At 38.2% G+C, this 25,816-nt stretch overlaps 1 protein-coding gene across 2 annotated transcripts in view; it reads left to right on the top strand.

The window, feature by feature from the left end:
- The window catches only part of nkain2 (sodium/potassium transporting ATPase interacting 2), an 81,240-nt gene extending 57,293 nt beyond the window's left edge, over positions 1-23,947 (top strand). The window contains exons 5-8 of one of the 2 annotated variants that reach the window (XM_004083732.4): positions 1,356-1,556; positions 12,991-13,051; positions 16,759-16,840; positions 20,109-23,947. In XM_004083732.4, the coding sequence (XP_004083780.2) occupies positions 1,356-1,556; positions 12,991-13,051; positions 16,759-16,840; positions 20,109-20,118 (354 nt within the window). In that variant the 3' untranslated portion in view covers positions 20,119-23,947. Of the gene's footprint in view, positions 1-1,355; positions 1,557-12,990; positions 13,052-16,758; positions 16,845-20,108 lie in introns of those variants that run through there. The other variant, XM_023953082.1, reaches the window with a different exon arrangement.
- The last annotated feature ends 1,869 nt before the right edge of the window (positions 23,948-25,816 follow it).

Raw genomic sequence — 25,816 nt, 5'->3', positions numbered from 1 at the left:
AAAAAAACGGCTGAAGGGCAACAGGTTGCTGGTGGGAAAATAAAGAATATATGAGCCATTATTCGTTTTTTTTTTTAATCACATAGAAGTCGCTCCTGACTATAAGTCGCACCCCTATGCGAAATATAAGGAATGGTATGAGGAACAGGGCCTCTATTGGATGTCCTGCTTCAAAATCTGGGTTCGGTGTGATTAGAATTTGTGCCGCCATTCGCAGCTTCCCGTCTTTTGTGGCACCGCGGTTGATTCCAAGAGGCTGCAGTTTGATGACATGCAGTTGCAGATGGCACCCTGTGTAGAAACAAGCTAATTCTGATAGACAAATGGAATGTTCTCAGTGTCATTGTGAAGCTGTGTTTGCCTTTATAGGAGCATTAGAGGCTTTTCCTCTGCCACTGATTGAACTAAAGTGTCTTTTCCTTGGTTGGAATGATCCAAATCTTAAGTAGAATAGTTAATATGTGCATATTTTAAATCAGGACAGTGGAAACTGTTTCATTGTGCTTTTTGAGGCTATTAGATTTTTTTTTTAGAAAGTGTCTAAGAGCCTTCTTTAGAACTCCTATAGTAGAATAAAATAGTAGATCCGGTCTGTCAGCCTAACATTTATCTCTGATCACAGGGTGCAGCTTAAAAGTGGTCCCTCCGAGGTTGGAATGTTAAAATCAAGCTGGTGCCGGTGAAAAAAACAATTGATAAAAGTCAAGTGGTGATGGTGAAATCTGTTGGCAAAATTTAAACCAGGTGAGTCATTGGGATTCAGGCTGATCGAGCGCCTGTGGAGATAATTAAAACTGGGTCAAAGAGGTACCGGTATATGGATCATGTTGATGCCAAAGTGCTAAAAATCCCCCTTTATTTGTGCTTGGATTGTCCAGGAGAAAGACAAATACATTTAGAAAACAAAACACTGTTGTCTAGCACCTGCACAGTATTATTTTGGCTAATAAGTTATGTAAAAAAAAGAAAAAAACAACCTTCTGTTCTTTCCCCCAGGCGGAAAGCTTTGACAACAGCATTTAATCCATGAGAAATCTGCACTCTAAAACTCTCAATTCCCCTTGTTCATCTCTTTTTTTGGCCTCTTCTCATCTCCCTTTCCTAAATGTCCATATTCCAATCGTGTCTCTGCATGATTCTCCTCTAATCGGAGCGATCGCACAAAGAGAATTCTAAATTTCCCATCTATTTTGGGCTCAAAGCTCCACAGTCTGCTTTTAATTAAACCTTTTGGTAAAAAGCTGCCCTGACATTCAACATTCATCTGCCATGTTTCTGTTCTGTCCTCCCTCAGAGGATGTAATTTAACTCACCTCCCATCTCTCTCTCTCTCTACTCTGTGTCTGTCTTGCCAGAACTCTGACCTTGTCCTGACGTTTAACTTGTCCATGCACCGCTCCTGGTGGATGGAGAACGGCCCGGGGTGCAGAGTGACACCGATCAGCCCCCCACCATCTTGGGCACCGGCAGACCACAGATATATATCTATATCTGACTGTCTGATGGACTTTCAGTTCATTGAGGTGGCTCATTCTTCTCTGCAGATACTCTTGGCCGTAAGTATTTAAGAAAAAAAGTCACTTTTCTGCTACATGTGTCAGCTTAAAAACATATATTGTCGTACTTACATGAAGTTTGTTTTTAATTTAGGTTTAAAATAAATTTAGATTTTATTTGTTTTATTATGATGCAGATTAATTGCTATCACAACTTATCTGTTATATTATCTCTTCTTTGCAAATCTGTCATTGACAACAGCTTTAAATCTTAACCGGATTTGTTTAGTTTTCAAATACCTGACAGAATCCCCAAAAATACAGGTCAAAATAGGTTATTTTCAGGTATTCTACTGCATGATCATAATTGCTATTTTGTGCTCATCTAAAAGTTATATGTCACTTGGTTGCAACTGTGAATGACAAATAATGATTTCGATTTTACAAATGTTTTCATGTTCGCAGGCCTTTTATGTTTCCTTGTTTCAGTGGTGGGGGAAAAAATGACCTACAAAACAATTCCACGTCCATATTTCTTAAATGTTCTGAGATACTGACAACATACCTGTTTTCAATGTTTTAAAAACAAAATCCCATCCAGGCATGTTATCAAATTTAGATTTTTTTAAATCAAGCCCAATACAGGTCTTAAAACAGAGCATTTTCCCAGTGTCCCCCGCATTAAAAAGTCCAACTTTTTAAGCCTAGCATTGTGCACAGTTCAGTTACAACATAATTTCATCAATTCTTTATATTCACAAGAGCAGCAGGGAAGGAGGGACAATTTTTATCAACTTTTCTGATTATTTTAAAGTCATATTGGTTTGTTCAGAATGCCTTTATATTGGATTAAGTATAAGATCTGAATTTATTTTGTTGTTTGTCTCACAGCACTTAACCCAGAATATGTTGATTCTGAGTTTCAAACTAAATGAAGGGGATTGAGAAACATGTCTTCATTTGCAAGTTCATTTTGAAAGTTTTTCAAGTCAAAAAGATCCTTTACTTTTCAGTTCATTTTATCAGTGGGAGCAAGTTATGCACACTGCTGGATAATCAAAGGTATCGCATATCCAGGGAAACAAGCAGGCGGCGCCATGACAACTCTACAAAACGGAGATGTTTTCCTGCACAAACGTGTCTGGGGATTGGAAATAGGGGGATGACAGAACATTGCCTCGACTATAAAAGGAAAGAATCTTGCAATCTAGACACTGTAGCTGAAGTCTTAGTCACATATGAGTTTTTGGGTGTCCGGGCCGTAGGGGGTTGAAGACAGGAGCGGCCGGATCTTAACTTTTGTGCTATCTCATGAGGTCCAGATGACCCCACCCTTACATTGACATGTTATCCATGTGATGTGTTATCTGGTGGAACCATGACAAAGGTGGATAAAGGTGAAGAGGATTTCATGTAATCCATGGACAACAGTGAAGATTACAAATCATTGAATAAAAAAGGTTTAGCCCACTGTCTTTTGGGGTCCAGATGACCCAACTCCCAATGTTTAAGTCCCTTGGATAGCACAAGGTTTAAGGTTAGTGCAGTGTGTCTTGCAGTTCCCTTGAGGCTAATGCAGCCACCTTAAGGGACGTCATGAAAATGGAATGTACCATTGCTGTGCGTGTAGTAAGTGTACTGCGAATTATTTCTAAGGAAAATGGAAACTGCTAAAGGAACTCACACTTGTCACGTGAACTGCACTAACAGGCTCCCTGCACAGTGAAAAGGATTTAGAGGGGTGTTAAAAAGGAAAAATGTACAATACACCTACGTCTCACCTACTTCACCCTAACTCACCCGCATTATGCCCATAAAAACATTTTTTCTTTACTATGGGTTCAATGAACGCCCTACTACCTTGATATTTCCTGTGGGCCATTTATGGCCATTCATCGCCTACTGACAGCCCGTATCCACCTGTAAGGGCAGTTGTGACTAAAGTTTTAGTGTGAGACCTTATATCTTTAGGATTTGTACCTCATGCTTTAAATTATTATTATAAAGGGAGCAGTGACATGCGGTTAGGTTAATGGCTGGTGAGGCACTGACGTCATCAGTCAGATTTACAAACATATGAACCATACTGAGTAACTTATTCACCATTTGATTGACAACAGTTAACGTGTTTTGTTTAAAATATCATTTCAACGTGTTTTTTTTTCATATGCAAACTGCAGCATAGGAAAAAACACAAACGTTATTATCGTCTTACCTTTACTTGTAAATAAAGTCCATACGCTGCTCCTTCTGAAGAAAATGACTTGCCGCTTGCTATCACTTCTTCTAGTATTTTTTAGCGTCATAATCTCAGGGCTCACCGGCGCCCCCTAACATGAGGCACGAGAATGTCTGGCCTCACCCAGCGGCTCAGCGCTCAGTACAAGAAACACGTCCCTCACATACAGTTATTTATAAAAACAAACACTGTACATTATATACATCTGCTAAATTATGTAAACTCAGCTCATATAGTACAAGTGATTGAACCGACATACAGAGAGACAGCAGTACCGTCTGACTGCATAGGTATTGCGCCATCCAAGGTGAGGCTCAGCAGGCTGGTGCCTCATCGCACGTCACTTAGTATCTGAACGGCAAATGCGGAAATTCAGCGATTTTGAAAAGAAAAAACACCCAAAAATGGTACATTTAAATGGGAAATGACTGCAAAGCACAAATTACTGATTAAATATAATAATTGAATTTATTTTTTCTCTTTTCTTCCCATAATGACAGGTGAGGCACAGCCTCACCTGCCTCTCCTGACTGCACGTCACTGAAAGGGAGTAGAAGGGCAAAGCTTAGTGGAAGGCCAATGAGATCCTGTTAGACCAGAATTGACAGTTAAAGAAAGTGGAATTGACAAGTGCAAAACACACATTTATTAAAGATATGCTTTTGCTTTTTGAAGTATCGTCCAAAAAACATGTAATCAGTTGTCTTTGGGCATTACAAAGAAGGAGCTGCTCTCATATCAGCGTTCTGTTTGTCTCTAATATCAAAAGTCAATTTTCACCTCCTTGTTTTCCTCCGCTTCCCCCTTAGCCATTCCCCGCGTTGGGTCCTCTCCCACAATGTCAAATAGCAATAATTAGGAGGATCAGACGAGTGAACAGAATGAGTAACATGGAGCTGTAAGGAGGGAGATCTGCCACTTTTCATCTCAGCCTCCTCTGTAGTGTTTTTTTGCAGAAGGCTCACATCCAGGCGAATACAGACACAACAAACAAGCTGGGGCTGTAATGTGACTGCACGGATCATTACGCCAACAAAAAGAGTGGATCTCTTTCTTTTGTTTCTCTTTCTGCATCTTTACCCCTGCTGCACAACTGTCCCCTCTCATCATGCGCTCACTGCGTCTCTCTCAATCGATAGTGGTAGTTATAGTGTGGCTGAGTGGTGCCAAACAGCTGTCTCTCTGTAATTGGTGTGTTGCAACACTATGATGCTTCCTGAGCACAAACTTGGCTTCGCCGTCTGGCTGAAAATGCTGGAGTTTATTGGAGTTAGGGTTTCATCTGGTCAAAACATAAACCACTATTTGTCTGCATTCATAAACAAGAAAAAAAAAACAGATTTGATAATACTTTGACGGTTTTCAGGTTCTTGACGTTTTTGTAAAACTGGGGGAACACAAGTCTCACAAAGTTACTTGTGAACATTGTATTGAGGGAAAATGACCACTGAGACATAGCAGCCGTCATTCTCTTTAGAATATAAGAAATATATATATGTCTGCTTGGTCTTTTGGGCCTGAGATGGACTAGATTGTTTGTGGAACTGCCTCCCTTATGGTCTGGTTTCGTCTTCAGTTTTCTGTCTGACAGAAGAAAAGGACTGACTGCACACTGAATATGGATTCACTTCCACAAACAGTTTTTAGATATGATAAAATATTTATCAGACTAAGTCAATTGATATTTTTACTCATGTTTTTCCAAGCTTGGTGGTTTTGCTTTGCTCTGACAGTTTGAGTGGACGGACTTCATTTGTGAAATTGAAAGCAAGAAAAGTGTAGTTTAAACTGTGCACTGAAAAAAAGGGAATTTGACAGAATAGCACAAGCAGTGGGCTGCATGGTGGTGTAGTGATGAGCACTTTTGCCTCACTGCAAGAAGGCCCTGGCATATATGAATCCTGGAGGGACTTTGCATGTTCTCCCAGTGCATGCGTGGGTTTTCTCCCACAGTCCAAAAACATGCTTCATAGGTGAATTGATGACTATTGTTCCTGTGTGCGGCCCTGTGACAGAATGGCGACCTGTTCAGTGTGTTGGGGGATTGGCTCCAGCAACCCTGTGACCCCGAAAGGGATTCAGAGAGTCGAGAAGTAGGATGGATAGAACACCAGCTGCTAAGATTGCCAGACTTTACTTTAAAAAGATGTCAAAACATGCTATTATAATACAGTAAAAATATATATTTCAGCTAAATTTACAAATAATAGTTTGTTGTTGGTCACCTTTCAGCATATCCCTTCAGGGGTCACCACAGCGAATCAGATTTCACTGATTTGGACGGTTGGTTTGGCAGAGATCTCCTGACACAACCCTGCATTTTATCCAGGCTGGGGACCGGCACAGGGAGACCCAGACTTGGCAGACTTCTCATTAAATCATTACAACATGTTTTACTGGAATAGTATAATTAGGCATAATGCATTGTAAAGTTTTTATCGAAGAAAAAGCAACAAAGAAAAAAAATATAAAAATGTTTTTGAACATAGTAATTTTCTTTTTTTTTTTCAGCACACAGTCATCAGCTGCTCTGTCACTGTTAACAATGCAGACACTGCAACTGATTATTTAGATTTAATTGCAAGAAAAATTCAAAGCATTTACTTTGTTGATAAGTGGATTTCTGCTTGTAATTGCAGCGATTAGCCCGAAGTGGAGGAATTATTCATGAGTATTTCCACCTTTAGGTTTCGTCTGTGAAGTTCTCAAGTGCCCAAATAAACCTAACTGTGAGGTTTTTATGGTACAAATTGTCATTAGCTGCAGATAATCTGTCTAAAAAAGTCTTAAACTGTTACGGGGAGAGGAAGAGGGAGTACCCAGGCGCAGAGAGGAGAGGAGGCAGGAGGTTGCAGGGGAACAGGGCTTTAATTATAACAAAAGACTACAAACCAAAATCCACTGCTTAGCAGGCTAGAAACTCGAAACTTGAAAATACACAACGCTCGAAACCAGGGAACAGCACAATATGGACCAGCACAGGAGGAAGGGAAAGACAAGACTTAAATATATACAAGGGAACAAGACACAGGTGGAAACACTCAGGACAGATGGGGAAAGGTAAAACCTGAGACAACAACAAAACAGGAAATGCTACAAAATAAAACAGGAAGTAACTCAAACAGGCCCGAACATAAAACAACTAGAACATAAAGGCAAAGAACCTAAAACCGTGACATAAACTTAATAATGTTAGCAAAAGCTGCACAATTACATAGTTTCTTCAGTTTTAAATTAGCCCAACATTTGACTAATTATTTACAGCAGCTTTATGTGTCAAATATAATCAGTCACCACATTAACTAACCTTGTGCAATTTTCATAGACAAACCATAATGAATTTGGAGACCATTTGCATGGGACATTGACGGAAAAATTGAATGTCACTAAAGCAAGGCAGCCATTCCACTCCATTAAGCTAATCTCCCATTTGCAGAAAAAAGATAAACCTTTTTTATTTTGTTTGGATGAAGTTAGCGATCACCCCTAAACCTGCATAACAAAAGCATGCAAAGATGTCTGCAAACAGCAGAACTCCTGAGCATCATCAGAACATTTACCCGCTGTAATGAAGTCTTGTTGCAGAAGAACACATTTCCCATCACAAAAGAAAGTGTCCAGCACAAAACCTGATGAAACCAATCAGACACAACAGCAACACCACTGACAAGAGAGCTGAACGCCGCCATCGATTGTCTTGTAAAAGTGAAGTGTGGGAAAAGGGTGGGGTACATTAGGCAGTTGTTGAAGCTAAAGTGAGATGACTCGAGGAGAATACTTGTGGGGCAGGTCTGCTTTCTATCGATTAACTATCAAAAAGTCTTCAATAACACAAGACCAGTGGATCTGAGCTGAGATCTGAGCTGAGCTGCAGCAGGAATATTTCTTGGTTTGTTATTCCCATGTGACTATAATTCAGCATGAAGCAGTTTTAGTCTATGGAGAGTTCAGATCTTGCTAGATTTGGCATTTGGAGTGTAAAAATCTCAGCCATACGACATAAGATAGGATCGAGAGCTTGTTAACAGATAAATGATAGAAAATAGAGGCGGGCTTAATCCGCTCCAACAGTACCAACCACAACTCACAGGCAAATTACGAATAAACTCATGCCACTCTGCAGAAACTATGTCCCAGAAAACGAAACAAAAGTTTTTATTTTCATTTTTGCTAAAAGCATCATAATCACAATTAAAGGTCCACTGGGAAGACTTCGAAATAGATCAAAAGATGACTGGAGTGGGACTTTACCACTGTAAAAAATATGTCTCAAAATATTCTTGTTGGAGAAGGGGAACTTTATGTAGCTAATTTGTAGCTAATTGGAGATCAAATGGAGAATCTTAGATCCCAAAAATGTAGATGTATGGAAACTCTAGGCAAGTCAAACTCCTAATCACACAGTAAGTGTATGTGACACTCCAGCAGTTTTGTGTGTTTTTTTAGACTTTTCTTTTAGATATCCATCCATTTATCTTAAGAATCCGTTCAACCCCTTTTGGGGTCACAGGGCCGCTGGAGCCATCCAAGCTCCTGCTGGGTAAAGGCGTGGTACACCCTGAACAGGTCACCACTCTGTTGCAGGGCCACACAACCACACACAATCACATTTACACCTAAGGCAATTCAGGAATACCAATGGCCCTATGAAGCATGTTTCTGTGGGAGAGAAAACCCACAAATGCATGAGGAGAACATGCAGACTCCACACAGAAAGGTCTCAGCCGGGATTCGAACCGGGGATAACCACTACTACGCCTTCTGATCTTTGCATCTACAGTTTTACAAAAGTTTCATCTCAAGCGGAATTAACAGAGTTAATGTCGCGACTGATCTGCAGTGCAAACAAACAGAGTTTCTACAATTAAGATTCAGCAAAAGCAGTTACAAAAAAAGAAAACGTGAATGAGGAAAAAGCTTGTTTGGATCCAAATGGTTTTGTGATGCCTGGAAATGGTAGTGGTGAAATAATTTATGAGGTGATAATCAACCCCAGCCTCACCTTACACCCAGTTGGAAGCAAATGGGTGACTTGCATAAGGAAACTCTTATTTCCTAAGATCTATTCATTCTCTCCTAAGTGTTCTGGCCCTCCATTCCTATAGTTGAATTTCAGACAGAATGCAGTCTGGAGGTTCCCTCGTCTTCATCGAACACCAGCTGTTTGAAAATAACAGAGCTTCTCCCCTTCCTGCCTTCACACCTTCCAGGCGCTCTTGGAGATTCTGCCAAGTGAGCATTTGGCAATTGATTCTTGCTGGAAAGAATGATGTGATGTTTTATAGTTTAATGAGAATTCTTCGCCAGCACAGAAGACAAGTGAAGAATCTGTACTTGAGGGGTTTCTCTGTGTTTTGGCCAAAGTACTTTAAGGTGGAACTGTACTTCAATTTTTTTTCTATTTGCACAGCTCAACCCAAGTGGATGACCTTTAAATAATCCAATAATGCACCAAATTTTAATACTGCCTCCAACACTAAAAAGATGGAAGTTTGAGGTGATGCCTGAATGCAGGACGTTGCACGTGTTTAAAAATGAACACATTTAATTTGCATAGTCCATTACTTTACCACACAGGATTTTTTGCTTTTTTTCCCCATTGAATCATTTTCTAATTATAAAATGTTTTCTAATATAGTTCAGTTAAACAGATTATTCGCAGTTTCCTGTTTTTTACTGCTACTGTGAGATGTGAGATGACCTTAAATAACTCTAAATCAAATTTGCTCTGGAGCAGGATATTAAAAAAAAGACATTTTACTAAATAAAGGAGCAAAATATGAATGCTGATCTGACAAGAAATCAAAAAATCCAAAGACTTTGAACAAGACAAAATAAGACTTTTTTTTTTTATAAAATCCGGATGCAGATTTTAAAATAACAGAAGCCTAAACAGGATATTAAAAGCGTAAATTAAAGGCTACATGGGTAAAAGTCTGGATCTTCATTGCATCAGGCACCCTTTGTCGTCTCATGCATCAGTTTAGCAGAGTCAGTTTGAGCACTGAAGGGGAAAATATTGCAGTTAACTGTTGAAAAGTTAGAAGAACATACATTTTCCAGTACATAAGCCCCGCCAATTACCTCCATGCACCTTTGAGTGACGCCACAAGGTGTACTGGCTTCCTGTTGAATAACCAGCCGCATTTATGATCTTACCATTGCAAGACACAGCTGCTCTGCAATCTGTTTCAGAAACTGGGAAGAAAAGCTTCCTATCAGCCTGGGATTGTGGACGCGTGTGTGCGTGAGTGCGTGAGTGCGTGTGTGTGTGTGTGTGTGTCTGTGCGTATGTGTGTGTGTGTGTGTCTGTGTGTGTGCACATAAACAGGTTATTGCTCATCAGCTCAATCAGGGTGCACATCTTGCTGGGGTCCATGCTTCATTTGTGATACTTCCATTCCCACTGGTCACGCTGAGCAGTTGTCAGTTTGTCACCTGTAACCATGTAAACATGTTTATATAACTATGCAAATAGATGCTAAAAGGGAAAATTGTAGCCCAGAAAAATCTGTCGTTTGTCCGCTTACTTTTAGTGGGGACTATTATTGTATGAATCAGTCTTACAGAAACCAATAAAAATTATGGAATGTCTAAATAAATATATTCTAATTTATTTTTAGTTTCTTTTAAATTAAAAATCTTGTTACAGACAAAACAAATGTTTAATGGAGATGGAAAGGTATTCATCTGCAGGCTGATCTGGCTTCATTTTTTACTTACTTCCTCACAACAGGTCGGTAAAATATATGCCAAGGCAAGAATTTTACTGCATCATAAAAAATTATGTTTTAAAAAATGTATTTGCTCAGTTGCTTTTTGGTGGGATGGTTCATATCCATCCGCATAATTCATTTACATTTGCTGCAAAAATGATACAGTTTTCTCTTTCCATTCTGACCCGGCCAGAGATGCTCACACAAGTTCTACTTTACAAGTCTTCAGCTTTATCTTAAAGTCAAGTCTTAAAACTTTTAGTAAAACGAATAAAAAATATTGTCATAATGTCATAAAGGACAATTATGTAATGAAAAATGAGTTATTCTCATAGCTCATTTTCCCACGCCAAAGTAAGACGACTTGATCGCTGGGGCACCGAATTTTGCTCCTTGTGGGTACCGCCCATTTCATGACATCAGCATAATCCGCCTTGGCAGTGTGTCTGTGTTTCACCCACAACAACATCCAAAGTTTTTTCGAAGATGCATGTACATATTGCGGGTATAAAATTAAAGAGTTTTTGTCGATCACTGCAAGCTCCACAGAGAAAGTGGGTAGTTGTGTTAGCCTGGGGGGCGTTTCTGGCAGCGCAGACTCTTCCTGGAAGGGGCTGTTCTCACTTATCTACCTCACAATGTGAGAACCCGCTCGTTTTACTAGATTATTCCTGGATTGGGAGGGTTGGTGCTCAGGGAGCAGGATTTTACAGGAATACTCAAAGATGTGTGAATGGAGCAAAATGCCGTTTTGGTTTGTTTTGTGTGTTAGGAATTAACATTAAAATGCACTGAGAAGTTAAAAAAAGCGGATTTTGCATGGTTTAGACCCTTTAAGGCAGGTCAGCATTAATGGTTGTAGGATCAATGTTTAACAAATCTGTCAAGTGATTACATCTTTGTACGGTATGTTCCAGAATATAACATATTTTTTCAGGGCTTTTCTAAACAATCTCATCTCATCTATGAATAGATGGCAAACTTTTAAATATTCTATAAAATTTTCTCACTTTTCAATGTACATTAGCAAGATATAAGTTGGATAGATCAGCTGCAGAGAGAACACCAAACAAGATAAGGCACACACAGCATCCCCACTATCATTTTCTCAGTTTGCGGGCAGATAGAATCTGATTTATTGTAAGCAGGATATTATGTTTACATGCAGCAACACCAAGATGAAATACCTGAGTTTCAGAAATATTAACAGGATATTGATGTGTAAAAAATGGCTGCTATGTCACAGCTGAACAAACGTTAGGTATTGCAGGTATTGCATCGGTGCACTTGCCTTGACAAACCTGCTCCTGAAAGTCATTTTTGGGAGGCAATGAGCCTGCAGAAGACGGAGCAGGTTCCAGTTCAGCTGGAAGTCTGAGTCTAACTCTTGAAAGTCTTTTAAGCAGCGTTTTGGCTTTGCGGTTTTAAAATTCTCAGAGATGAGCGCTAATATAAAAGACCTGTTCGGCTGCAAAACCAACTGAAAGCTTGCAGATTACAAACCACTCCAGAGTTGTAGGCAGCAAAGGTTTTTGACCAGCAGTTATTTTGCAAGGTAGATGTGCCACATAAAGCCCATTGATGACGCTAAAACCTTCAATATTCACCTCAGTATGGAGAAAGTCCAACCCCCCCCAAAGGACCAAAAAAACGTGTAATCCTTGAGCTGCACCTTTCTCCAAAACAGAGTGGCCATTGAGGGAAAAGTTAAAGAAACAGTGGAAGAAAAGATGTGGCAAGGAAAGAGGATGTAGCCGTTCTAGACAAAGGAAAAGAAGCAGGAAGCTGGAGGGAAATCGTGTGAGAAACAGAGAGATGGGCTTTGGGAGCTGAACATTATTTAGTCTAAATGAGGTCAAGACCTTGAGGTACTCGTTGAATCTTAAATGTAGTTTCTCACAAATTCAACTGGCTGTGCATGGATGCGTGTAGTCAATAGAATACCGACCAGGTCAATGTCATTTTCCCCGACACTTAAAGCCTGATTTCAGCACTAGGGCTTCTTTATTGCGGGTAAAGCTGGTTTCTAAAAACAGGTGTGTACCTTTCCCTGCATCATCTTTTCCTTCCACGTCTCTGTCTCCCTTTGCCTACTCTATCACCAAGGGGGTAATAAGGTCACTAAAATGCCGACCTTACATCGACTATGCTTTCCTGCGTCGTTGCGCCCATCAGCCTACTCCTATCGGTTTCCTTGGAAACTGGCAGCCAATGGGAGATAAGATCAGGGAGTAAAGGTGTTCAGCAAGTCTGTCATAGTCAAAACGCTACACACAAACAGGTGTTATGGAAATACAAAGATTGAGATTATAAAAGATGATTTTTTTTGTATAACTAAAACTGTGTTACTCATATTGTGTCTCAAACAGTGTCTATTCAGCTTTACTTTAAAAATAATGACCGTAGTAGAAAATCCTGTTTGACGTTCACCCTCTTTGTTTTTGGGAAAACAACAAAAACTGTTCTGTTCTTGAACGCTCTAAGTCTGCTGCACTAAGAATAATCCTCATCCGTTTTGTTTTTTCCTCTTTGTGTGCAGTTGGCGGGGTTTATCTACGCCTGTTACGTGGTCAAGCTCATTTCTGAAGAGGAGGATAGCTGTAAGTACACATTAAAGATAAGGCATTCAAAAAGAGAGGCTTACAATTTAAAAAGTGTGTTTAAAAACCTGCTTTTTCAAGTCTAGTGTGTTTTTTTTCAGAGAGGCATGCAGTTAGGACCCGTCCTGCTTTCATTGGTTTCTTTTATTCTATCAGATTAGTTAAAAGTTAGCTTTCGTCAGTTCATGTTCTTTCTGTATCAGTGATATTCTGTTTTCTATGTATTTGATATGTTGTGTTTTGCTCATAAAGTTTATTGTTCTCGCTGCCTTTGGTTCCATTGGTTCTTGGACTTCTCCTTCCATTTGTTCACATTTGCTCACACCTGCCTTTAGTTCATTAGCACACCTGCAGCTCGCCTCACTCTGAGTATTAATACTCTTTTTTTTTGCCTGTTTAGTTTATTTCACTAATTCTGTTTTATTTATCCATGTTTTTTTTGTGTTGCCAGATTTAAGCTTGTTGACTTGAGTTCCGTTGTTTTAAAGATTCATATTTTTAAGGAGTTTAAGCACCACAGCATTTGTAATTTATATGAGAAAAATAGTTTTCAATAGATTCCAGTGATAAAAGTAGATATTTATTAAAAAAATGCATTATTTAAAAAATAAAAAGTATGTCGTTTTATTAGTAGTAGTAGTTGTATATAGGATTGCACTAGTGCACGTGAAGTTTCTTTTTTATTATTATTATAAAATCTTTTTGAAGGATTGTTATAATCTTTAAAATGATTCTTTGCTGTTATTTTCCATATCATTTATCATATTATTATTGAAATGATTTGAGTGTAAACTCATAAGAGGAGGTTTTTTTAAATATTTAATGAACAGGTTGGTAAAGACTTACCAGTTTGGCTACAGTGTTCTACCGCTGTCACAGTTAAAAAAGTCAGAGTTAATCCCATTTTCTTTAATCAAAAAGTAAAGATAACTTTGCAAAATGTAAATATTTCAAGGGATTAGTCTTGGGCCGACAGAACTCAAGAAATTAATGTTTTAATTACACGAAAGTTGTCTTTGAAATGCGGCGTGCATCCCCGTCGCATTAACATGAATGAGCCCATTAACCTGAGGTCATCAGTTTCTTTATTCAGTTAAAGTAGGCACAGCTCTTCTTGCAGCCGATCAATACAGCAGCATGTCTTATTCAACGCTGGGCTCAGGATGCTGTTTGCCGATGTAAAAATACTGAAGGGCTCTGAATGCAGTCGGGATCAGTGAAGACTAGTTTGGAGAAGAGCAGACGTGTTTTCCTGCTTCCTAAAAGCCGGTTGTGCCTTGAAACTGACAGGGGAAATTATTCCAGTCTCCCTTTAAGAAAACCTGTTAGTCATAGCTCAGAGGCTTCATGTGCGATCAAACTTCGACAGTAAAATGTTTTGTGTCTATTCTCTCAGGGAAATTCTGTCCTACAAATACTATTCTCTTAACTGATTATAGGTGCGTTTCTTCCAGCTAAATGATGAATTTCTGCTCTTTCCATCCACAAATCATATTGTTATATTTCCCCCTTTCCATGGAAATCCATGGACTAGTACTTTCTATGCCTCCAGTCAATCTGCAGTAAAATGTAGGCCTCTGGATTAATCAGAAAAGGCAGACACACAGCGGGAAATCTTGCAAAGACGGGATAAAAAGCCTCAAACTTTTGCACATTAAAAAAAAAAAAAAAGCAGGAAGCTGCAAGGGGGACTTGTCAAAAGAACATTTACTGCCAGAAGGACTTAGACATATCTCAGGATTTTCCAGCAGCTATTTGAAAAATGACAAAGTGTAAAGATGCAACTTTTTCTTTTTCAAATGCTTCAGGGAATCCTTGTAATCTTCTTGTTGTGGAGCTTGAGGTCTTGTGGTTGTTCAGCAAACAGTCGGAGAAAATAAACGGTAATTAGTGGGATTTGTGCGAAAAAGTGCCACAGGTGAAGAAACTAATATTCACTGAGGACAGAGCAGGAGGGTTAATTACTGTGGTAATTATTCAGGGTGTGTTATTATAATAATTATGGACAATCTTCTTGGTCTCATAGCTACTCGATGAATCTGATCAGACAAAAACAGTTTTTTAATTCATATTTAATTGTCTCAGTCAGTTAATGGCAGAAACAGAAATTTATTATGCAAAAATATGGAAATCTCAGCCGTACACCTGCTAGAAAACAGGTTTTCTAAAGATCCTGGAGAAAATGGGACTAAATTCCAAACCTTGTGAATAAAACATTTTAATTTTTTAAGTTGGGTCTCAACAAGTTGATGGGCAGCACGCTGACCACTTTAGAGGCTCGGTTTCGTCTGAAACGCCAGGGTTCAAACGAAGCAGAAAGTCGAATAAGACTGTCCGACTGCTGCGTGAATCAGCAGGAAAACCTTTTCCACTCGGCCGCTTTTCCACAAAAAAAAAAAAAAAAGAAAAACATCCAAGCCAGCAGAAGTTCTGCCCTGTCTGACTGAAGAGACATAATGAGCCTAGCGACAAAAAAAAAGGAGAACTGCTATTAGAGAAAGATTGTCTGTTTCCCTGTTGTGCAAAGAAATCAAAGTCTGTCTGTCATTGTGAAAAATGGGACAATAGGATTCTTTTGCTGCACATATGTGCAAATATAATAGTGTTTCTGATAGACGTCCGCAATGTTTAAAATCATTTTTCTATCAAATAAAACTACCAAAATCTGTTAAAGATGCACATTTGAGGAAATGAATCAGTGATTTGCGTGTTGGATCACTCTATTTAGTGTTTTCAGGTCAGATTGCGTTGTAGTGCAACACATGTAACTCAGGTTTTTACAATAAGGGTTTCCTTCACCCTGATATTTAGACTAACTCTTCCATTTGTGTGATATGTTTCTTTAATCTCAACAATGACTTTGAGAGCTGCCTATCACAGATGGCTTTATGCGATGAGATCTCAGACTAACTGCAGGTGTGATGGTAAGCGAGGCGGGGAGCAGGCCCCATAGTCAGCTCCTCAGCACCAGAATCTGTGGAGAATTTCCCCACCATATAAAGAGTTAGGCATGAATATGTTGCTAGGTTCACTCTTAAAGTCTTACTCCGAAAATCTTTTGATGTATTTTTAAAAATTCCCGTTGTTCTCTTACTCATATTTATGCCTGTGAGTTGTGTGTGGAACAGTTGGCATGAAGCAAGCCCGCCCCTATTTTCTATTATTTATCTGTTTATACGTTCTCCTGCTAACTTACACCCCCTTATAACCCCAACTTAACATTAGTGGTGCAACAAAAATGGTGAGCAATAGAGGGCCCCTCCAGCCGTGGAGTAGTTTTGATCCAGATTCCAGCTCAGATGAGGAGAACAAAGACATATGTGGATCTATTTGTCTACAAGTGGATCCATCAGAATGGAGCGGAGCAGGGACCAATTTATTTTCTCTGTTGCAAATAAAATCTTTTTCAAGCTGCATTTTTCATCTGCTCCTGATTCACAACAATTTGAATATAGAAATAATTAGAAATGCAGTTTTAATCTTAATTCATCATCAGAAAAATGCCACAAGAGCATGTTAAAAACAACAAAAACACAATTTTTACCCAAGTGGGCCTTTAATGTTTGCATGAAATTTGGATTTTTGTACAGTTGAGGCTGATTTTTAAGTAGTATGTGGGCAAGCAGAGCAATATAGTTGGCGGTTTGGATGCACAAACTTCTAGAGAGATCAGATACTTTGTGTAATTCGTGTTTTTGTGTGTGCAGTTGATTTTATAGGGGGGTTTGACTCATATGGCTACCAGGGTCCTCAAAAGACATCCCATCTCCAGCTGCAACCCATGTACATGTGAGTAAACCCCTACAGTCTCGTTGTATACAAACCTGTGTGAAAAGCATCAGGAAATGAAAATAACAGGAAACCATCATCTGTTGTCCTTCGTGTGGATGCTAATTTTTTGATTACCACCCTGAAAAAAAACAACCTCGGTGCTGACAGCACTCCCTGACCGCAGCAGGTCAGAGTTACCCGCTGCGCTGCCCTAAAACGCTTCCTACAGCCCGCCTGGGGCGATGACCTCGCATCCAAACACCCCAGATCCCAGTCCAATCAAGCTTCTGCAGGAGAAGCAAACCGGATCCGAGGACGCCCCGCCCCAAAACTCAGCAGAGAGCCCAAAGGAACAATCAAGTTGATGATGTTCCCACATGACATCCTTGAAGTTTTATTTTTGTGCCCTCATGGGTGATGTCTGGGAAAACAAGATTAGACAGATGGTTAAAGAAGCATCTGTCTAAAAAAAAAAAAAAAGAAGCATTTTTCTGACATCCTAACTCCTCCTTAAAGAGATGGCAGTTTTCAGTCTACATTGATCCGTATTCTGTGGATAGATGATACAAGCACATTTACTGAACTGTCTCACTCAAAATGAATAAAGATTGTCTGGTTTTCTATGTTTTTGGTCTGTAATCATGAACTTGGCTCCTAAGAAACCCAAAGTTTGGACTTCAGCTTTATTAAAAACCCTGAAAATGAACCAGACTTCAAGGTTAGACACTGTCTTACACTGAGGGGGCAAGAAAAACAGCAAAACAAATATACCTATGTAACAAACAAGATTAACCTTTGTGCTATCCTAGGCACTTTAACGTTGGGAGTTGGGTCATCTAGACCCACTAAACAGTGCTCTGAACCTTTTTTCTTCTGTGATTTGTGATCTTCACTGGTGTCCATGGATTATATGAAATCTTTCCACCTTTATCCACCTTTGTCATGGTAGGAATAACACGTCAATGCAAGGGTGGGGTCATCTAAGATAGCACAAGGGTTAAAAAAACCCGTGATGCTTCCACTAGGGGGCGACAGACATATTATCAATATCCGTTTGCATTAAAAAAAGGGCAATAACAAAGTCTAAAGACAGGAAAACTAGTATCAAGGTGAAACTGTGGAGTAAAAACAGAGAAAAGGAAGGAGCAGAATGATGGATGACACACAGGACTACACAAAGAACAAAGGCAATAAAGGGCCATTCCATAGTTTTATTTGTCCCCAGTGGAAGTCATAACGCAGACCATAAATCATCAACCCCCCCCCCCTTCTAGATATTAGCCACAAACATTCACACAACAGCTGGAGCATAAATACTCATATCTATAGATGCACCGCAGACCACAAACACACACACACACACACATGTATCAGTGTTTGTGCTGATGTACAGGCTTTCTCGCCAACCTGCACATACTTTCCACGTGTGCGGGCGAACGCAAGCTTACGCAAACGTCATCAATATGCTATTATTGCTCCCCAGCTGTTGTCCTCACGCTTTTGGTGTTTATAGTCTCTGGCCAGAGGGACCTATGAAATAATGGCACATTCCCCCTTTTCACACAGACACACACTGGCAGCGCATAACAATCATCCCCTCCAGAGCTCTAGAGAAATACCCCCTTTTTTTATAACCACCCCGCTAAAATTTGGTCGTAGTTGACCTCTTTAGCCCATGATACTATAAGTATTTTTAAACATGCTATATGAGTTATTTTTGGGATTAAAATAAGTGAATTTTCAAGATCTGGCAGGTTATTTTGAAATGGATTGTTGGAAAAATTGAACTATTTCTTGAAAAAGGTCCTCATAAATTTATTTTTGGGTATTTGAGAGATTTTAGCAACCAAATCTGTAATATAATATAATATAATATAATATAATATAATATAATATAATATAATATAATATAATATAATATAATATAATATAATATAATATAATATAATATAATATAATATAATATAATATAATATAATAAAGGATTTAATCTATTTCTGCATGAAGTTATCAAAGCATTTTAACAGATTTTATTGCTTTAGAAATGAGAAACACAAGGGAGGAAAAAATGTTTGTTTGAGGAATTAAAGTCAAAGAAAATGAACTTAAATAAAATTAAATGAAAAATGTCTTTAAAAACAAAGCAGCTTCATGGAGGGTCACATGAGTAAAGAGTCAGAACACAAAAAAAGTCTGAATTATTTTGATCTTTTAAAGGGAAAAAATAAACTTTTATTTGTGTTTTTGGGCCAGAGAAATTAATTATTAATGTAGATTAAAACTCAAACTGTTTCTTGACCCATTTTACACTTTAAAATGAAATAAATTAGATAAAGTTTTTATTATTTGCTGTCTCTTACATGAGATTTTTTTTCATTTAAACTTGTCAAAAGAAAACAACTTACTTGTTTGTTTTAACTGGAAAAAGGTTTTTGGGCAAACTCTGAGCTCCATATTTGCCATTGTTGATTTTGTCCTGTGTTTGTTGAAGAGGCATGGGTTTAAAAAAAAAGGATAAAAATGATTTCATGAAAAAAAATGCTATTTTAAATGTCAACATGATAGATATTTATAGCTTTAACGTTATAATTGTTTATATCAGCAAAAATAAGTTTTTTAGCTGCATCGATAACTGTCAATACGGGACACAAATCAAGTTTTCCTGCAGGTTTAAAACTGATTTTCAAAGAATTATTAATGTAATAAAATCTGCATTTTTTCCCTTCTGTTTTCATTTGACATTTAATTTTGAAACATTTTAACACTTATTAAAATGACAAATGTGCTCCTATATCTGTAGAAAGTGCATTCTACCAAACCTAAAATTGAAAGCACAGAGGGAAAAAAATTCAAACTTCCTGAGCCTGTGTTGGTTGTCAACAAAATACTTTTTTTATTCTGAGCTGAAGATTTGTTAAGGACATAGATTCAGAGGTTCTGGGTTCTTAAGAGAGTCAAGATGTCTCCTGAGTGTGTTTTAAGTCATAAAAACACACACAAGTGCTTCTGCTGTTCTCCTCAAGCATCACTGGCTTCCTAAGCGAGAATTAGTTGATGATACTGAACAAAGTAAATGTGACGCGTTCCATCATTAACCTTTGAACCTTCAGTGTTTTTTCAGTTATCCTAACATGTGTGCAACACTTTTAAAGATCTCAGATGGAGATAATACTTCGAGTGTGTCATTGTACACTGATTCAGAGCAGGTTTGGGTTTAATTGAACTGTTTGAATTTGTTAGTTGTGCTTTAACAGCTTCTATTTTCTTTATCTTTTTTTTACAACAGGTCAAAATAAACCCACTTCAGGAGAGCTGCCTCAACCAAGGAGCATGGCTTAAAACCACACAGAGACAAAGACGAGTCATCAAAGATTGGATGAGTCATTGCTATTCAAACAACAAATCCACTATATCCTCAAGCAGACATCCTCCAATGACTCTTGTCTGCGAAAGGATTTCCTGAGGAAACACTGACATCAAGTGGCTGAATGAAGTAACTGCAAGAAGGTCCGATTAGAAGCCAGTGACTTGATCCCTTGATTTATGCTCATGGACACATTTTCTATAAAGGAAACCAAAAGGGTGCAAAAAGGCAACAGCTCAACTTTTCGGGACATTTCTTGTTCTTTCAACAGTAGTTCCTGAGGGGTGGACGACTTAAAGCCTCTGCAGGTTGAGGAATGTGCAAATACTCCTGACCAAAGACAAATTCTTTCTCATCCTTTGCTCTTGGTGCCTGACAGGATGAACTCTGGAACACCAAACCGCCGGTCATGGAATGTGAGACTCCTCTCTTATACACCAAGAATCTGGAAGCAGGAGCTGCAAAAAATAATAAAAAAAACGGAGGCTTGATGCAAACTGGAGCTGCACACAAGCACAAGTTCCCTCTTCGGTCCTGTGGAATGTTGATGGCGGCGTGTCCGCTCACATGCGCTCGCCTTACTCATGCATGAGGACAAGCACCAGGAGAGAGCATATACATAGAATAGAGCGCTCATCTTTTCTACTAACAATATCAATCTTACTGTTTACAAAGAAGGTTGTCGGACAAAAAGACTTGCACTTCAAGATGGGGGGGGGGGGGTCTTTCTGTCATAAAAGGACAAACTGTTGTTTCGTCTTTTGCCATCTGAAGTTTTGGTCTTCCGCTCGAACGTAGGTGCACAAACACTTCTGAAGCAGTTAAAGCGTGTTGCACAGAGAGGTAAAAAAAAAAGGATAATATTACAGCCTTTACAAAAATGACAATCAAGCCAGAAAAGTCTTGATCTAAAAAAAAAGGCAAAATTGAAAATTAGATGATTGGAATCACCAATTCTTTGTTTTATCCATTAATGTCTCAACCTGCCATAGGAGGTAAAAAAAAGTAAAGAGAGACGTGGGATCTCACTGAAACTGCCCCTTTGATGGGCTTTAACTGCTCAAATTCTAATGATGAAAGTGCAGGAACTCCTTTAGCTTCAGAATGAACTGAAAAGGCCTCAAATGTCTTAATGGTGGGATAGAAATGCAGCTTTTTGTTAGTTGTAGTCAGTTATAAGACCTTTACTTTGAAAGGAAAAATTTTGAGGCCTTCTCTCTTAATTAAGGGAAACTCTTAAAGGACAGACTTCCATGCCGGATCCCGCGTGTCCGTCTCTACCGGGTTCAGGAGTTGCACCGCCGATGGTTTTACCGGAGAAAACATTAAGTGTGCTTGCATGAGGTTGTTTTCTGAGCTGTTGCATATTTAATCTCATGCTGCGTGTGACTAACTAGCTTTGTAAACATGGGAACTGTCTGGTGAATGCTCCTTGGTTTCCTTCAAAGAATCCTTAATGTGAACTTTGCTGTGCTTTTTTTCTATAAATACCAGTCTGAAGTGTCTGCAGAGTGTAGAAAAATAGCAAATGTAAAAGACCCTCAATGTAACTTTGAACTTTTCGATGTTTTTTATTCACATGTGGCTGTGTTTACTGTTTTTTCTAGTCGAGTACTTATGTGCGGTGTGCTATAAAAGTGGGACTACTTGGTTTTATTTTCTCTATCTGTACAGTGTGTTTGAAATAAGAGGGTAGGACAGTGAGAGAAATGATGCAATACAGTCTACGGCATGTTATTTAGGACAAAACTTTAAATTATATCTTGACTTTAAATGTTTCTTTTTAATAAATTAAACTTCTCCTGTGAAAATATATTTAGTTTACCTATAAGTTCAAATCTGGAAAGTTTATTATTTCACCTTCATTTGCACTAAAAAAATGATTTTTCTTTATTTTATTTTTATTTAATCAAAGTTTGAACATTCACTGGTGCTAATACAAGAGAATCTGTCAGTTTTAACACGGGTACATTAGAAAATATTGATAAAACCAAGTGATATTGAGGGATAGGATGATAGTTTTCTGGTTTGGTGGACCTGTACAGCAAACCATGGTGTGTGCTGATCCCTTACAAACATTTACCATTTAGTAAAACTGACTCTAAAAACGACCTTTTTAAAAAATATGTCAGGTAGTTAATCTTTCATTCCTACGTCTAGTTTTTTTATGTTACAAAAATGATTTAAAAGCATTAATGCAACCTCAAATTGAAAACAACAAATGTCATTTTTTTCTAACTCGGTAAACCAAAAGGGAAGCATCCAGGCATTCATTATCTATTCTTAATTCTGAGTACAGGGTTAAAGGGGGCTCTGGAGCCATTCTCAGCTAGCAAAGAGCAAATGCACATCTTTACCTGGACAGCTCAGAAAATAGAGCAATTTTGAAAAAGAAATGTGGGCAATACAAAGTACCTCCACCCTTCAAAAGCTGGTTAATTGAAGTATTCTCAGCCTCTTGTGCAGGTTTTGGTGGTGTTTCTTTGTTTTGTTTTGTTTTTAATTCCCTTCTGCTTCTTTTATATGATTTGCTTCTGCACAGCCCACCAAAGCTGTCTGGATTTTAATTACGGGTCAGAAAACCTTAATTCTCTTCTGTTTTGGTCCGACTTGTGTATTTACAGCTGTTCTTCAGATCTATATCTTTCTGCAAATTTGAGAAACCTTTTGTGCTTCACATTTCTCAGTGGAAGACATGTAAATATGCAGGGAACTTGTAGTCAACTTTCATAACTTGGGTCCTGTAGTGGCTGCAAGAAAATCCCGCGTCATTACCCTTCCACTGCCGTGCTTGGTACTGATAAGTATCAAGTGGTTCTGTTTACCTGCTGTGTTTGGGTTTCTGCTAAAAGCATTGAAGTCAAACTCCTCTAGTTGTTCAATAAGTGATGGATTTTAATAATCTGCTTAGACACCAGAGACTTTTTCTTGCTTTAAATTCTGCTGTCATGGCCTTCAAGATATGGAATGAGACCTGCTGGATCTGCATAAGTTAACCTAAAAGGTCTGACTATATCCACCTGTGGACTCCAAATTGTTTGAAAGTGGTGGATTTATGACCCTTTCCTGACTGATAATAGCAGCAGTTGTATTAGACGCGCCTCGTCGTTATTGTGTTGATTTAAACCTAAAGCTCCAGACAAACCCTCTGCCTTCACAGAGGTCTGCACATGTGTAGATGATTAACCACCACAGGGCTGATGATTTGCAGGACCTACTTAGCCTCTGAAATGCAATTGAAGTTGTAAAGTGCTACTTAGTATTGCTCACAGATTTTCTTTATGGATTTATTTTTTGGTGAGTAAATGATGTGGTTAGAGAAAAAAAAAGTTATTTGTGGTTTTTCTGTCTAGGTCATGGTTGGTCAACAATTAACTTTTGTAGATATTGTTTACACTTTTTATTTAAAGTAAAGGTACGAAGTTTTGCACATGAGCACCTCCAGAGCTTACAGTCAATCCACCAGAAGACACAGGCGAGCCTGGTTCTGTTGAGTTGTCAGTAGATTTATCCCATAGAGCTGAAGGAAGAAGAAAGAAGTGATCTACAATTTACAGGTTTTGCAATAATCACAAATCAGTGTAGCACTGACTGTAAGTTAATGCATCAATGTGACTTTATGCCAGCATATCCAGTAATTCTGTAGCTCTGGAGTGACTGAATTTTGGTTTACAGCTGACGCCAACCATCTATGTACAATAGTTTCTCCTGCAGGTGACTGTATGAAGAGAGCTGGGATTAAAGTAGAGTTAAGGTGGAAAGGCTGCTGTCTTCTCTTTTTGATTTGTTTTTTTTAATTACAGTGACAAATTCTGAGTTGCATGTTTACAGAACTTTTCAATTTTATTTCCCAGGCAATGGGGATTTTTTTTTTAAATAGAGTTTTCTTCTACGGTCAATGGAGGTCTGAATTCTGTTTCACCAATATCCAGATTGTTGGCATTTTTATTTCATCTTTAAATGCTCAAATGTGAACATAAAGCTGCAATTTCAATAAGTGTCAGAGTAAAATGTTTTACCAATTAGTGACAAACATGCTGAGGGAGAAAATTGTTGTTAGAATTCACATGGTTGCATCCTTGAGGTAATTTAAACTCAAAGTTGACATATTTTTGAGTGAAAAAAGTATAAAAAAAACATTTAAGGCTGGAAATATAAGGGTAATAAAATGGTTGCCAGAGTGATGCAAAGAAATTCCGCCGCTATGCATCAAGTGATGCCTGGTGATGTAAAAATGATGTTAATCCGAGTAAGCTTTGTTGCTCTAAGAGCAGAATGGGAAGACGTGAATTTAAATTTTATCCTTATTTGCCAACACAGTTTCGACCAACCAGGTTTCTGCCAGTTTCTTACTGCGCAAAACCATGAGATCTACAAAGTCTCACTACACCATCAAGAAAAATACACTTTATTAAATGTTTTTGAGGCCATTAAGCCATTCATTCATAAAATATGGCTTTAAATATTTACAATAATTAAATTATAACAGTGTGATATCTTTCTATATTTAAGAATTTTAACTTGTTTTTATTAGTGACAGCAGCACATTCAAGTTCCTTTCAAAATAAAATTCATCCTGTGTGTCAAATAAATCTGTATGCTGCAGCAGATTTACTTGAATAAAAACTAAAGTTTAGTGAATCATGGCATTTTCTACTATTATAACTTTGACGCAATGTCATCCTTTTTCTCCTCAAATGTAAGCATGACAACGTTGGTGTAGTATACCTTTTTTTATATATAAAATTTAAATATGTAAATGCCATTTTATAGTTTAAAAACTCTGCCTCTAAACAGCAACTAGACACTGATGTGGAGCAGAAGGTCAGAAAGTGTGTTAAGCCTATTTTAATAGTCAACCACTCTCATAGTCGGATTAAACCTTTTACCGTCGTTATTTTCTGTTTTACGGCATGTTAAAAATCTGTATATAAATGACTACATTTAATTAACTAAAACAAACTAACCAAAACTATTATTATTATTTTAAATACCGTCCAGATTTTTCCTCAAAGCCAAAGAACCACAATAGAGGGATAAAGGAGCTGCATGTGGCTCCAGAGCCTAAGGTTGGAGACCCCTGGTTTAGACTAACATCTGACAAAAAAATATTTCCTGTAAATGTACTTCTAAACAGTTTATGTTGATCATTTTAAATAACAACACATGAATTCAAACTGCAGAAAAGTTATAAGGCTAAACTTTTAAGCGTTTTTTTTATGTGAGAGATTTGTGCTTGTTGCTTATAAAATATTATTTTACATAGGATGACTTTAAAAAGTATTATCAAAATCAAAAAGCTGACACTTGCTGAGCATTTAAGATATAAGAGACTAAAAGTTTTGCTTAATTTGTTTTTGGAGTAAGGAAGGAGGAAAAAAGCTGTTAGGGGTCAACCTGCCCTGTTTTCCTATCATGAAACCTGAGCCGCCAAAGCTGACCTAATGAGACACTCGTAAATCCTAATTCAGTCAGGAATCTGGAGCTGGTCCAAGCTTCGGTTACTATGGAAACACAGATCAGGATGAAAGGAATCTAAACAGTGGATTAACATTACACTCTCACTGTTGAAAAACCAGTTTGGAAAGTGATTGCATTTTCAATGAACTCCTCTGAATTTGACTGCCCAT

The sequence above is a fragment of the Oryzias latipes genome, chromosome 24 (genome assembly GCF_002234675.1).
Source record: "Oryzias latipes chromosome 24, ASM223467v1".
NCBI lineage: Eukaryota > Metazoa > Chordata > Actinopteri > Beloniformes > Adrianichthyidae > Oryzias > Oryzias latipes.
Note: the sequence above shows the minus strand (reverse complement) of the source record. Positions and strands in the feature narration are given on the sequence as shown.